This window comes from Alosa alosa, chromosome 2 (genome assembly GCF_017589495.1).
Source record: "Alosa alosa isolate M-15738 ecotype Scorff River chromosome 2, AALO_Geno_1.1, whole genome shotgun sequence".
Lineage (NCBI taxonomy): Eukaryota > Metazoa > Chordata > Actinopteri > Clupeiformes > Clupeidae > Alosa > Alosa alosa.
This window is the reverse complement of record NC_063190.1, coordinates 25,506,138-25,521,851: the sequence shown is the minus strand read 5'-3', so window position 1 is coordinate 25,521,851 and position 15,714 is coordinate 25,506,138. Positions and strand designations below refer to the sequence as shown.

Sequence of the window (15,714 nt, the reverse complement as noted above, 5' to 3'; positions counted from 1 at the left end):
ATATGTGTCTGTGTGTGTCAGAGGTACGTCAGGACATATCTCTGTGCTCAAGAAGAGCCGATGTCTCTGGGTCTCAAAAATGGAGCATGTGAAAGCCCTGTTGGTTGTGGATCACTGGAGTGCTATAGCTGCTCTGAACAAGACAGCAAGCTGAGCCAGAGAATCCACAGGGTACCTCTCTCTCTCTCTCCCTCTCTTTCTCTCTCTCTCTCTTTCTCTCTGTCTCTCTCTCTCTTTCTCTGTGTGTATGTGTGTGTATTTGGGTGCAATGTCCCATGTAAGGAGTCCTAATGTTTCTATACTGATGCTGGTATGTTCATTCTCTGATTGCTTCATATGGTTTCCTAAATGTTCCTTTAACCTGTTTCCGTAATTTTCACATTATTCATTTAGATGTACCTTCTATAATGTATTGGATGAATAGCTTGTACCTGACAAATAAATTGTTATGCTTTGACCCGCATAGTTTTCTAGAGTTTCTTTAGATATCCCTCAAGTTTAAGATGGGCCAGGAGGAACGGCTAGGATTAGTCTCCAGGGCCGTGGGGGCTAAATCAGTGAAAGTGTAGGCATGCTACCAGGAGAACTGGCCATCGTATTGTACTGTGGTGGGTCACTGATTTTATTAGTAGTCTGGAATTAGACAGCTAACCTTAGCACACACTGAACCCTCTGTAGCTTCGGTAAGGTGTTCTGTCCAGATGAGCATAGTGGTCCAGGCCAGCACTATAGCCTCTGACCGACTTTCACACTAGGATCATTACTCAAGTGAAGGCGCCTCGAATTAATCGGCCGAGGAGGGCCTCAGACACTATTCTTGGGGAAGATCGTCTAATTAAATAGCTAGAAGGCATTCTTGTAACAGCATTGTGGGTAGGCCCACATCGGCCTACTATGGATAGTAATATTACTTTGACCGAAACTTCTCCATATCTAGCGGGGTCAGAATCATTAGGTTAACAGGGGTTCTATAATCAATTGTTATTTCCAACAGCGTGCGGACAGCTTCGCGATTTCCTTCGACTACTCCCAGTTCCCTCATTGGTCCTGACGAGTGACGTCTTACACCCATATAAATATACACGTGTCCTTATCAGACTTTTTGCACTTGTTTCTTGCAGGCACCACCTTCAGTTTCCTTGCATGTTCATCAGGCTTCAGTGCCATTAAGCATTTGGCTCAGTAAGCTGACACACAGCTGACATGGACCTGTAAATATACTATGTATATAACAAACTATGTATATAACAAATTATAATGTTTTTTGAGATTTCATTAACAACAACAATATAAGGGCTATTTTGTCATTTTCTTTTAAAGTGTTTGTATTGTTAGGGCATTGTGAGTGGGAAACATGTTTATTTTTACAGTGAATTGTGTGTGTATTGTGTATTGTGCTTTGCTCTGTACAACTTTGCTTTAATGTTAAAAATGTGATCGTGGCAGGCAATGACAGGATGTTGAACGCCGGGGAGCAGTTCATAATATGAGCCATCATTGATTCTGAAGAGTTATTGCCACGCAGTAACAGAATTGTTTGTGATGTTTTGGAACCACACACACACACACACACATACACACTCATGCACGCACACACACACACTCACTAACGCACGCACGCACGCATACACTTTCCTTCCCTCTCTTATCTCTCTCTCGCTGTTTCTCTCTATCTCGCTTCCTCTTCCTCGAACATACATACACACGTGTACGTGACTCCCTATTGCCTGTATGTCTCGTTAGCTGGACTGGGGACAGCAACCCACCCCCCCACCTCCGACCCCAATTAGGCCCTATCCCAACTTTGGTATTAATTAATCAGCCACAGCTTCTGACCCACACTCAAGGGGGAGGGCCGTCACCCATTCAAATGAGGCACTTGTGGCCTTTGCATTGAGCAGGGGGCACCAAGAGGACACACCATCGCTCCATTTAGATGAATGATCTGGATGAGAGCTTCCGTCTGTCATGTTTGCACACACTCACATTAGTTGTTGTTTAGTTTAGTTTAGTTTAGTTTATTTGACAAACCATTGAAATACATGTCGGTACAAATCATGCATTAAAACAGTGTCAAGGATAGCACAAAAAAGTCATAGACTTATTTCCATTGTGGTCCTTGATCTTAACGTACATATACAACACTTAAAACACATAGCACAACACAACACTTAAAACACATATCACAAACTCATAAAACTACATGACACATTACTCCAACTCAACAAACCCTCCCACCCCTACCTACCCACCCACCAGCCTACCTATTCTTGGATTTTTCCTGACATTCCCTTTAAAACTGTATGGGCTTGTGTTCTGTTTGAGAAATAAATGCAGATTGTTCCACTCCGGTGCTCCAATATAAGCAAATGAGCATTGCCCCATTCTGGTTCTGCACCTCGGAGGGTGCAGGTTGGCTACGCTAGCCCTAGTCCTATGATTATGAGATTCCCCAGATCTGGAAAAATGGCTATTGAGGTACACTGGGGCCCTGTTGTTAATGACCTTGTGTACCATTTTGAGCCTCAGCTGGGTCACTCTGGTCTGAACTGGTAACCAGTTGAGCTCCTGCTTCCAGTGTGTTCTCAAGGGCCCAGCCCCATCACAACCCTCACTAACTTATTCTGGGAGACCTGCAATTTTCTTTTTAGTGAGGTTGACAGACCTGCTGCCCATGCTACGCTGCTGTAATCAAAATTACACTGCACTAGGCAGTTGGCTAGAAGGCGTAGGCTTTCACTGTCCAGCAGATCGGCCTTTCTGGAAAGAAACTTTGTGCGGGCGTTGACTTTGCCCAGCACCTGGGGCCTGTTGCACAAAAGCAGAATTAAGACATCCGGGATAAGTTACTGAGCTGCGCTCAATGAATCCAAAACAACTGCGTACAGGCTTAATTGGTTGCACAACGAGCAAGCAGGATGAGTAGACACGGATTCATCAAGCCAGGTGAAACCTATCCTGGATAAGTGCGCGCTCACAGCTCCCTCAAATAGACTCCGCCACCGATCACAGATTCACTGATTCACCATGGCAACTAGACTGGCTTCATTGATTCTTCTACGGTGTGATGTACTGTAGGTAGCGATAGCCTTTTCACAACAGCAACAAACAGCAACACCTCTGTTTAGGAGAATATTGCAACTAGTTCCGCGACCACCACACACAAAATGGTTAGGCACTCCCATGACGTCACATTGTCGCATGACAGGTCGGGAATGGCGAGTATGCAAAAGTTATTTAATGATCACAGACGTTTAAATAATGACAGTGGGTCTAGGTATATGTGATAACAATGTGTAGTGGGCAGTGGAAAAATTATTGGTTTCCGTTTGTGGTGACTGCTGACTGAGATAAGGGATGAGATTAAATAGATCCTGGAACATAGCCTGGTCTGAAGCAGGCTAGCTCCACAGAATAAATCGCCATGGTAACTTATACCAACATATCCTGCTGCCCCCTATCCCGCTTTTGTGCAACTGGATCACGGATAAATTGAGCCAGGATAACCAAGATATCCCGGCTTAATCCCTTATCCTAGTTTTGTGCAATAGGCCCCTGTAACGCTGTTGTTGTTGTTGTTGATGTTATTTTTTTGACACCCACATTTCCGATACACAGACACAGATGAGTTGGCGCTGGCACGCAAGGCTGGAATTCTGAATACTGAGTGCCATTTGGACCTTTTTATTCCTGCTGAGAAAAAATAGTCTGGCCCTGGCTTGGGCAAGGAGGTTTATTTATAGGGTTAGACCTTTTGCAGGTACGACTTCCCTTTGGGACACAAAAGGCAGTAAAAGTGCACCGGCAAGCTACTGGAGTGGCAGAGGCGGCGATGTTCATGCTCAGTGTTTTTCCTCTCTGCGCCGCAGATGCCATTAAAATAAAATCTCTTCGAATCTCTTCAAGCCAGACAACAGACCACTGAAAAAAAGGTCACCACAATCAGGATATATCACACCTGATTGTGATGCCCTATAGGGTAATTTCACTCCTTATTGTGGTAGCCTACTTTTCAGTGGCCTGTTGTCTGGCATCTGAATATGTGTGATATATGTCATATCCTGTTTAGGCTGTGCACTTAAGCAGTGGTAAATGTAGCTGTACACAACACTTGAATGTTGCTTTCGTAATCAGATATGTTTCCGGTGAAATGACAGCTTTCATCTGGCAGCAAATAGTGTAATGTCTGAAATAATGTGTGCCAGCTCACTGAGCTAAAAACGTAATGGCACATGAAGCCTGATGCACAGAAACACATATTAGAAAAACAGGAGATTATGATGAGGAAAAGCAAACAAAATATGATAATGAAACTTTTGAAGCATTTATGAAGACTACCATAATGTATTTACCACAGCAATTCATTTCCATGACCTGTCCATCTGAACAAGAGACCAGAGACAAGTCATATGCCTGTTGTTACTGCACTGACTGTGAAGCCAGTGGATGCTGTGAGTAGCAGTTTGGCCTGAGGGACAGGAACAGTGATTAATTGCTCAGTTGCATATAACATAACACTGATGGTCCTCTTACATCTATATGCATGAGTCGTATTCTCAGCACCTGACATTAAAATAAATTGGTTTGATTTTTTTAAGTTTTAAATTACATTTCATACATGCTATATAACAAACATAACTTGTGTGATTTTTTTACAATATATGTCTGCACAGCCATCTTGTGACATATATGGCCACATCTATGGGATGTGAAGGTTGGAGAGAGAGAGAACATTACTGAAGCAGTAGTGGTACACACACCCGCAAGCATTTATGACAAGAACACACCGACTGACCAGACACATTGTCAGCCAGTCTGTGGTCTCCTAAAGTTCAGTTGCTGCCTCCCTGGAGCACTGACTCTCTCAGTGTTTGTGTGTGTGTGTGTGTGTGTGTGGTGTATGCTTAAGTGAGAGACCAACAGAGATAATGAGAGTGAAAGAGTGTACACATTCATTTGTGTAATTAGGTTGTGTGTGTATGTGTGTGTGTGTGTTATTTACGGCACCTCAGTGTTTGTCCAGACAGCAGTAACACCATCGCATGAAGCCTGCATGCAGACTAGCTCTCCCTGTCTTCTTCCCCGCAGTCATTTTAATGACCAGAGAGGTTGCCCAGGGTCCATCACACCCCACTGAGGATTGTGGAGCAGCGCTAACGTAGTGCTTCGGGATGTTGTAGAGCTGTTTGCCTTGTGTAATTACTTCTCTGCACAAGTTTGTTATGACCTTATTTTTTCATTCGACACTGTTGGTTAGGGCAGGCCATCATACACCCACACATCACAGAGTACACAGCTGTATGTGTACTGTATACAATGTCAAAGGTGACGGGTGGTGCTCTACTCCCTGTGTATCTTTATCTCTAACACACACACACACACACACAGTGTGTGTGTGTGTGTGTGTGTGTGTGTGTGAGAGAGAGATTACATTGAGTATGTGACAAACTGAGAAAATGATAAGATAAGAAAAAGAACTACAAGGTGCAAGCACAGCAATCCCAGTCAGGCACCATTTTACGTGCTGTATCAAGTGCTTAACAGTGTAAGATTAGGTTCCTCTTCCTTTTCTTCTCTCCCTTTGCATTCATACGCTATTGTTGCTGTGAATACAGCCCATTTGTACTTAATTTAGAGAAGCAGAGAGAGCAGATCATTGATGTGTTTTGCAAGTACTGTGCTTAACCTAGAAGCTGAAGCTACTGTATGAGGTGCAATCTCAGTGTTCATTGCAGGGTGTTAAGATTAAAAAGGACTTTCAAGGAAATTACACTTACACTGATTTTAAAAGTATCACATCTAATACTATTATAAAAATCCTTGTCTGTCCCAACAGCCAAGGGCTTTTGTGGTGCAAAGGGGGCATAATGCTCTTCGAACTAAAAAGTAATGTCACAAATCACACCATTTCACCAAAGGGCAAATATTAGACCAAACTACTCACTGTAAGGATATGTTTATAATAGAGGGCCTTATGTTTGCATTTGTATGGAGGCATATGTCCATGGGGATTTGGAAGCAACCCAAACACAGAAACATCCTGACAACGCTTTAAAAACACATTTGATATTAATATACTGAGATTCCAAAGCGAAATCCCATATTTTGTTATGGTACAGTATATTATAGACTCTGTGTTCATAACTGAATAATTTATAGTCAAACTAACACACTGTTTATGTCTATTGCAGATATAATCTCAGTAAAGAGTATACAGTATCTAGGGCAAATATGTTTGTATAGTGCTGGATGTTTGCTTAAACATACACATGCTTTGCATGATCTTTATCATTTAATACATTTTTTGTAGAGCTTTTATGTGACAGCTTGTATATTTCAAATCATCTCCTCAAAATGAGGTAAGATTTTTCACTGAACATAATTGGTTGATCTTTGCTTCGTCTTTAAAAAGGGGAGAGTACCAAAGACAGCTGAACAACTTACATTCACACACTTACAGTACACACACTGTGCATTCATCTCACTGCTGTGAAACACTTCCTATTGCTAATCATCAGCACATTCAGCCACAAGGGGGGCCTTGGTTTTGGCTGCAGCCTGTTTTTCTATTTTTTATTTTTTTTAATCCTGAAAACCCATCCAGCGCCTTCCTCCATGCACTCACCCTAATGACGATTATGCACTGTTTTGTTTTGTTTTTGCTCTTTTTTGTCTTGTTAGTTCCAGTGATTGGCGTGGGCTTTATTTGGCCTCTATCATAATTAGTCCTGCACTTGAAAGGGGGAGAAAAAAGGATAGAGAAGAGGATAGGGAGCCCCAGACCAACACCGCCACTGCTACAATCAAAACAACAACAACAAAACAACATCAACAATATTATTTGGCCTGGTGCAGGCTGGCGGAGAGCCTTGGTGGTGATGATATTTAACGAGGGAGGAGAGGGCGTCGGGCCTGGCCCTGTGTGTGATGATGTGGGAGTCAGGAGGCGAGCGGAGTTATATAAGCACATTTAACAATGCTTACAGCCACCGCCTCCTGCCCTGGCCAGCTCTTCACTGCCCCAGGTCCCTTATTAACCTTTTTCTCTCTCTCTCTCTCTCTCTCTCTCTCTCTCTCTCTCTATATATATATATATATATATATATATATATATGTTCACATATATATATATATATATATTATCTCTCTTATCTCTATGTCTTTCTCCCATTTCTCACTTTCCATTTCTCTTTCTGTCTGTCTCTCAGTTTCTTTATTTATCAATTCCTTTTTTTCTGTGTGTGTGAGATGTGCGTATATGTTCATATATGTGACACAGGGGTGTGTATTTACTGTATTTGTAGATATAAAAGTGTGTATACATATGCATGTGTATTTTTATGCAGAGGGTGTGCATGTGTACACATTTTTGTGTCTTTACTTGTTGTGCATGTTTTGTACATATGTTTAGAAACCAGGGAGAGGGATAAAGAGAGAATGAGGGAAGGCAGGGGATGTAGGTTTTCATCTGTGTGACAGGAATAAACAGTAGGTCAGTCGTTCACGCATAAGATATCTCCATTTAGAACCTTTCCACAGCTCAGCTGGTTGCCTCCGATGCACACGTTCATGTATTCCGCACACATGGTGTCCATCGGATAATAGCAGAGCACGTTCTGCAGTTGGTTTCCAGGTGGTGAGCCTGTCACAACAGCTGAAGATAGGGCCGTTGAAAAAAAAAAAAAACACTTCCGAAATGCTTTTATTCTCCTCCCTCTGCCGGAGTAAGTACGCCAGCAGGCTGAGAGCCTGGGTGTGTGTCGGTCTCGTCGGGGGCTTTCCCTCTTCATTTCCGCACTGCTCTAAATGGCCCTGTTCACTCGCATTACCTGGATGAGGGACATACTGTCCACGTATGGAGGAGGGAAAAGAGGGGTGCGGGGAGGGCAGTGGAAGCAGAGGATCAGTGGAATCAGGGAAGGCGGAGGAGAGAAGCAGCAACAGATATTTCAAGCTTTCAACAGATTCACAAATTGGGTTAAAATCACAGGCTTTGACATGTTGCACATCGTCGCTGTCAAGCTGAACTGGTGCAAATAAATATATCCATATATCATATTGCCTCATGGAGAGTCATTGGCTTTTACTTTATTTTTGGGAATAGCATTTGGCAAAAAATAATGTTGTTATCAACAATATACTCCTGACACCAAAAATGCTTCTATTTATGATTCTGCAAATGAGTGAGCATAGTTTTTATCTGGGACGTAAATAGACTGAGGGCCTTGCCAAACAGAAAATCCATGTGTAAAGTGGTGCTTGATGATGAGTTATGGGCCACAGTGCTAAAGTGAAGTCCGACCACATACTCCTGGCAAGGATTTATCAGGCTGCTTGAATTAACTTGGAGCTGTATTGTATTTTTCTATCTTGTATTTTTTTCTGGCTATTACTGGCACTACCAGGCTTAACATTGTGGTTATTTGAATCTCTCACTGAACACACAGACGCATTATGTAAATTGGCTTTTCAAAGCAGCGAGAAAAAAAGTGCATTGCTGTCCATGTAATCAATGGCAATCGATCCCCCACCAAGAGCTGATTATACTGAAACTACTGAATCCATATACTGCATAGACCTATATGGCCCGGTGTGAATTATGCCACTTTAGGGGCTGACGTCACATTATCTAACAAGCTAGCATGTGTTCAGTTGTGGGTTTTAGCTTTTTTACTTTTGTTATTCCACTTTTGTTATTTACTCAGTGTTGGAAGACACACAATCATTGCGTCTATGTAGCTAAAAGCAAGACTAAAGCTTACCATATTTCATCTACTGTTTTTTAAATCATCAACCAACATAACTTAGGCAGGAGAAGGTAAAAACTGCTAAAAGTATGCATGGGATGAGAATAGTTGGTACTTATAGGGTATAGTTTCCATTTTCATCTACTAAAAATAGTATATTTTATATTCATTTTATAAAAAAAGTACTCCATGGATGTGCTGTTCTGTAGCAGAATGTAGATGATAATATAAACAGAAGCTACTGTTTGTCATCTCAATTAACACCTTTCTTATGAATTATCTTGCAAGAAAGAAAGTAAATGCTTACCTTTGTGTAAACATAACACATTTCTGGGAAGCCGTTCTCCTTTTATAATGAATGTATGGTGAGGCAGAAAGACAGCATCTTCAGTGAGTGAGTCAGTGACAAATTAAAAAAAAAAAATACATACACTTTTATTTAGCAAATACAAAGGGCACATTTTATACAAACTGTAAACTAGATACTGTAATAAATTTGAGGGCTTACCCTTGAAACGTTCTGTACAACAGCAGCACAACATTTTTTAATCTTACTGGCGTCTCTTTGTGTTCCACAAGCCCACATTTGACAAACAGCACAGTTATCTACTCACAATTAAGGATTTTTTCCCCAGATAAAAAGCACTTGTGTTCACATCTACATTTTAACATAATACAATACATTTTCTTTTTTTGTATGTTTGTTTGTTTCACTCACTGTATGTTACACTTTGTTGTTCAATACCGAGGTAGGGGGTGATTTTTTCAAAACAAATTCATCAAAAAATGTTCTTTGTTTTTTTTTTTCTATAACTCATTACTATAACTTTTCTTTATAACTCATGTAACTCAAAACAGCAAAATCTGCAGTGGCTTAATTTGACATCCACCCATCTTATTCTTAAAGATGGCTGACAAATAATCTGTAACAGACAAATGAACCCTTTACCTTGACAACAGTTATTCATTGGCGGTCATTTTTGCTCAACAGTTAAAAGAAGCTTTCTTTCCATTTAACTTTAGTATGAAAGTGGATGGGTTTGGTTGGCAGCAACATTTACTCATCAGATCATACTAATGACTGAGATCTCTCTCTGTGAATGGTCAAAACATTGAACAGAAGGTCATTAAACTAGAGAACATTATTAATTATTTTCCTTTTAATTAAGATTAAAGAGATAATCCCTTAGCCAAGGCAGAGGTGGTTCAGCGATAAAGCCTGCACCTGGGTCTCCCTTAGATTTTACAGTATTTGCCTCATTTTAGAGAAAGATCTGGAAGCACTAGTAACCAACCCTTAGGGTCATTACAACCCTGACCAGCATTGTTCAGACAACCGTAAAAGGTAAATAAGCATGATATCTCCCAAAAGCCTATGGGATTTTCAAGAGATCATGCTCAATTGTGGAAAGAAAATGCACTTGTTTAGATCAATTTGGAGAACTGCAGAATCTCAATAAACATAAATAAATCTGGCATTGAGAGAGTGAGAGAAAGAGAGAGAGAGAGAGAGAGATAGTGAGATACAGGGTGAAATAAAACTGTAAAATAATTGAGAGATAAAGACACACAAAGGGTGTGTGTGATAGGGATAATTAATGCCAATGAGCCTCCTGGGTACGGCTCCCTAGACTCAGAGATGATCTTGGATCAGATGGCTGAGACAAAGCTAAATGGGTTTCCGATATGGATTAAGGGGAGGGCGGTCTGTATATTGAATCACTTTCTCTATTGATTCACTATCAGTTCAATTCTGCTCTGTTCAAGCCTTCATTATAACACCTGCTGTAGGGAGTGGAGACAGCATTTGGAGCTGTGGACTTTGGTCCTCAGCTCATAGCGAAGGGCTTGTCACATTGACTTATACAACAGTACAATGACTCTCCAGACCGTCGAAATACACACTAAACAACATGCTGAACGATTCAATGTTGATGTAGCTGGAGAGAGAGAGTGCCCTTGCCATCAACAAGGTGGCAAAAAAAATTGCCAGTTGCAAAAATCCACCCAGATCTTGGCTTTGAAAATACTGAATAAAACGCTTGAGTATGCATGTCTAAATGTGTTCAAGGGACTGCACTTATGGTACCGTAGAGCTAAACTATTTCAACCAGTGACCATTAAAAACACTGCAGTCATTCTGATTTAGAAAGCTTTTCTCCAACCATGCACAGGCCTGACATCTTAGGGCAGCTGCGGATGTGACTGTTTATATCTAAGAGACCAAGGCAGAGATGTCAACATTACTGTAAATACAGGCCAAAAAAGAACACTACAATACCATCTATAATATGACACTTTAACAGATGAAATCACCAACTGGGAATCCTGTTAGGCCAGTATAACATCAACAATTACAAACAATTCAATTTTAAAAACCACACAATCAAGTGATTTGCTTGTTTTTGAATGGGCCACTGACTCACATAATGAGATTATTACAGTGAGACATATATTTTTCCAGCCACACAACCAAACCCTTGATGACTCTCAATTTCAAAGTCTGAGTTATTCATGAGAGGTCACAACGTGCCATATGTCCTTCCTATCTTACAGTATCTTTTGTCATTGCTATCATTGCACAAGGTACTGTACTGTAATTGCATTTAAATTATGCATGGGCGACATTTTGCAATTTCACTGAGACCTTTTACGGCACAATACTGTTGCAGGGTACCAGTGGAAACAGGCCGTTGTCCTTCAGCGAGGGTGAGAGAGGTTACTGTCCCCTGAGGCCCCTGAGCGGATGGCTAGTTCAGCCCATACTGGAAATTGTCACTACACTCGGCTCCGACCAGAGGACGGGTGGGGGTGGAGGCCAGCTGCTGCACTAACGATAACTTTATAAAGGAATTTGGCTGCGAGATACTATCGAGTTCCAATGGAATGTGGAGGCAAAATGGCCTGTTTGAAATCCTGGCGTTGGCCTGGGAGTTCCATTTGATAATAGCAGACAGAGGCATCCGTCATCTAACCCCTTCAAAATTCTCAAAATAGCCTGTTAGAAAGGCCTTCCGTACATTGTTAACAATCCTATTGTTCTTTTTCCATGAGGGGCCATGACAAAATAAACATGACATTTGTTCATTCATATTCAGTCTGACAATGTGAGTATAACCTCCATGAACTGGCACTGTACTCCTTGTTCTCTCTTTCATCTCTGTCTCTGTCTCTCTCTGTTCTTAGGTCCTTTCCCAGAAGTAAACTAATTTTAAAAAAGACAAATAATTCTCTTGTTATCAATGAGTGCAAATCTGAAAAATGGAAATATCACAAAAGACCCGGTGGCTTGACACTCCCCCTAATCACCATCAACAAGAACACAGAGGAAGGAGTAGATGGCCACATACTCACATTAAAACTGTCAGATGACCACACTTGCATCTATTTGATTCCTCTTAGTTAGCACAAATAGCGGTGTATTGAGAGGTTAGTTTAACCAACTTTGATAAACAGTGGAAACTATGTACACAACATCGTTGACATCAAGTAGATTGAACCAAAGACTCCTAATTGCCTTTGACCTGTACAAGTGGAAGTAAAGCACTCACCTACAAGGTAATCGACTAATACTCTAAGTATCTCATTATGTTTCATTGGCTTCTGGAACATTATTAATCTCATTTTATAAAACCACGTACATGTATACACACATGCACGTGAAACAATTTTTTGTATCTTATTTTGCTTACTTCAAGTTGAGGCATTTATCAACAAACCTGTCAGTGTCATTAATAAATGCTGAGAGTGTTTTGCAGATAGTTATCCAGGTTAAAGTGCCATCAAATATTTGACATTCTTTTGATTCCCACATTTCAGAGTAACAGTATTTAAGGTCTTCAGTGAAGCTCAGCTTAGATTCCCCAAACTGTGATTCTGGTCCCTCTCCAACCCTCAGCTAGTTATTCTCAATTGCACAAACTTGAATTTTTTTTTTTCCGTAATTGTCTTCTGTTGCACGTAATAACGCCACATGAGTGAAATATGAGGCTCAACAGGCGAGGGATTTGTGCTGGCCATTCTGTGTGATGGGATTGATCTTCTCCAGCGAGACGTCCGTGTCGCTCTCCAAGTTCGCGGACTTAATCCCAGTCTCCTCCTCCTTGCACTGGGCCTCGTCCTCAGGGCACAGGGTGCTGTGGGGCATGACGTAACTACCACTGTTGCTGTTGGGCTCCTTCGGGATGAGCCCCTTGGGCTGATACTGGTTGCAAATGGCCGCCGGTGGTGGTGGCGGCACCGCCGCCCCGTTGTTGTTGATGCTGAGGATCTCGACGGCGTTGCTGCTGCTGGGGCAGAGGCGGTGGCAGCCCAGCAGGATGGAGAACGCCTTGCGAAAGTCAGCATTGAAGGCGTAGATGATGGGGTTGAGCGAGGAGTTGGCCCAGCCGAACCACACGAACACGTCGAAGGTGGTGGAGCTGATGCAGGGGAAGTCGCTGCCGCCCTCGTTGTCGGGTTCGCAGAATGGCACCATGCAGTTGAGGATGAAGAAGGGCAACCAGCAGCACACGAACACACCCATGATCACCGACAAGGTCTTGAGGACTTTGGTCTCGCGTTTGAAGGACATCTTGAAGGAGCTCTCAGACTCAGCAGCGACGCTATTGCCCGTGCCGCTGTGGCGGTTCTTGGCACTCTCTGCCGCCCGCTCCAGCGCCGAGATGCGGCGGATCTGCACCTGGGCGATGCGATAAATGCGGGTGTAGGTGACAATCATGATGGCCACGGGGATGTAGAAGCTGATGAGCGACGAAGAGATGGCGTACGTCCGGTTGAGGCTGGAGTCGCAGTTGTCAGGTGGGATGTCGACGTAGGTGCCATTGAGCTCGCTGTAGCTGGTGGTCTGCGCCTTGTGCCAGTTGAGCTGCACGGGTATGAAGGAGATGAGCACGGAGAGTGTCCATGCCACACTGATCATCACAAACGCCACCTTCGGAGTCATCTTCCTCTCATAGCGGAACGGGCTGGATATCGCCCAGTAACGATCCACACTGATGACACAAAGGTTAAGGATGGAGGCAGTGGAGCACATGATGTCAAATGCCACCCAGACATTACAGAAGGCACCAAAGGGCCAAAAGCCAACGATTTCTGTCGCTGCCTTCCATGGCATTACCAGGATAGCCACCAGCAGATCAGAGATAGCCAGCGAGATGACAAAAAAGTTGGTTACCTTGGTGCGCAGGTGGCGGAACTTGGTGACGGCCGCACACACCAGTGTATTCCCCAGCAGAGTGGTGAGAATGAGGAGAGAAAGGAAGCAGCCTGTGAGCACGCGCTTAGACGAGTCTCTCTCCGACACGTTGCTATCCAGAACAGTGGAGAAATTCACATCCATGATTTACAGCCTGCTGTCAAAAGCAAGAATCACCCCATAGTTTCCCCTTTCTGGCGAAAAAGCAGCTAGATGTAAAAATGTTCTGCAGCCATCCACCGTGCACTTCGCTGATTTGAATGCACTCTCACCATCCTCAATGTGGTGATCATCATGCAAAAATGTCCTCATCAACTTTAAAGCAGAAGCTCTTTATTCATAAAGCAGACGGTGGGAAAATCACCCATTTTAGGCCACATGTCTCCAAAGCTGGCAAACTTTCAAAGCTTTTAAGTTCCTAAGAAATCCCAAATGTTTGCCGTATTTTGTCGTCAGAATTTATGGCCGGTGCTCTAAACTCAAACGGCTGGTAAGTGAACTTTCCCAACACATTCTTCCATGCGCGTCAAACAAACATAGGAAAGAACGATCGCTAGCCTTATATATGAGTCAATCAATATAGTCTATTGATCATATGTGTGCTGTGTTGGTCTGATTTGTTCTCGTTCATGACCGACGAGGCGTGTCCGCGCGCTTCTGTCCTTATCTAGCTGATATAAAACCCAGGACAAGCGCTTTTACGAGCAGGCTCAAAACAAACACACTGAACACAGCACGACATACAGGCATTGCCAACTATACCATGTTGATACTTTTTTTTAGTTATGTAGCTTTCGCAATTACATAAAACAACAAGTCAAACGATTGGACCATGTCCAAGCAGAGCACCTTACTTCTGAGGAGAGACGCTGCCTTCGATTGAACTATGATCAGAATGATGGTACGTTCCATATTGAAAGAAGCACGTTATTACCAGCATCTTTATGGTTCGGAGACTTGCATATGCCGATAGTGTGTGTCCATGCCATAAGTCCTTTTTCGTCCCATGTTTTCTTCAAATATCTCCTTTTTTGACGAATCAACATTTAACAAAGACCACGTGCCGATACCAATATTTATCCCAGAAATTGTATACTTTTAGATAACTGTTTGAGTTGTTGTCTTGTGTTCGTCTCCTAGACAAGAAAAGGAACGTGCTTCGCAATCCTTCCCTGCTGGCACGCTCTAAGATGCACGCTGCAGCCTTTCCTGTCGGTTTTATGACTCACTTTCCAAATCCTCTCATCCATACATTCGCTCAAGTTTACAGTGTTCTTGAAGCGTCGCTATTAATGTCAACACATAACGGAAGCTGTCCAGTTCTCAAAACTACGGCGTGCTCCACGAGGACTGTGCTTTATGTCACCCGTTTTTAAGTTGACGCATAGTGGTGTTACGTCTGCTTACACTCGGTGCAGACGTGTGCACTTCTAACATTACAGAAATGGGACTGTCATCATAACAAGGCTGTCTAAAGAATTTGCCTTCTCTCCCTATCTCCCTCCCACTAGCTCTCTCTCAAACTCTTCCTTTTCATCTCTCTCTCCTTGCTTGTAGTCGGACGAAGTGTGTTGTGAACAAAACAAAACAAAACACAACCTCATCTGTGTCCATTTCATTTTGTTATTCACGCACTAACATGCTGGGTGGTTGCTTCACTCTACAAGCGTTGAATCATTTACTGGTTATTGGTTCAGGTTTGGAGACTTCCATATTACAGACATATTTCAAACCTACTCTCCAGTTTCCAATTTAAAACAAGATAACAGC

General features: G+C 42.5%; 1 protein-coding gene across 1 annotated transcript; it reads right to left on the bottom strand.

Annotated features, from left to right (window-relative positions):
- Positions 1-9,161: 9,161 nt before the first annotated feature.
- On the bottom strand, positions 9,162-15,392 carry drd1b (dopamine receptor D1b). The gene has a single exon (XM_048238064.1). It carries the CDS (start codon positions 14,086-14,088, stop codon positions 12,739-12,741), a length of 1,350 nt encoding a protein of 449 aa, XP_048094021.1. The 5' UTR covers positions 14,089-15,392; the 3' UTR covers positions 9,162-12,738.
- Positions 15,393-15,714: the final 322 nt, after the last annotated feature.

Bases quoted from the DNA above. Each gene is read 5' to 3' on its own strand.
- drd1b (XM_048238064.1), bottom strand. From the start codon at position 14,088: ATGGATGTGAATTTCTCCACTGTTCTGGATAGCAACGTGTCGGAGAGA.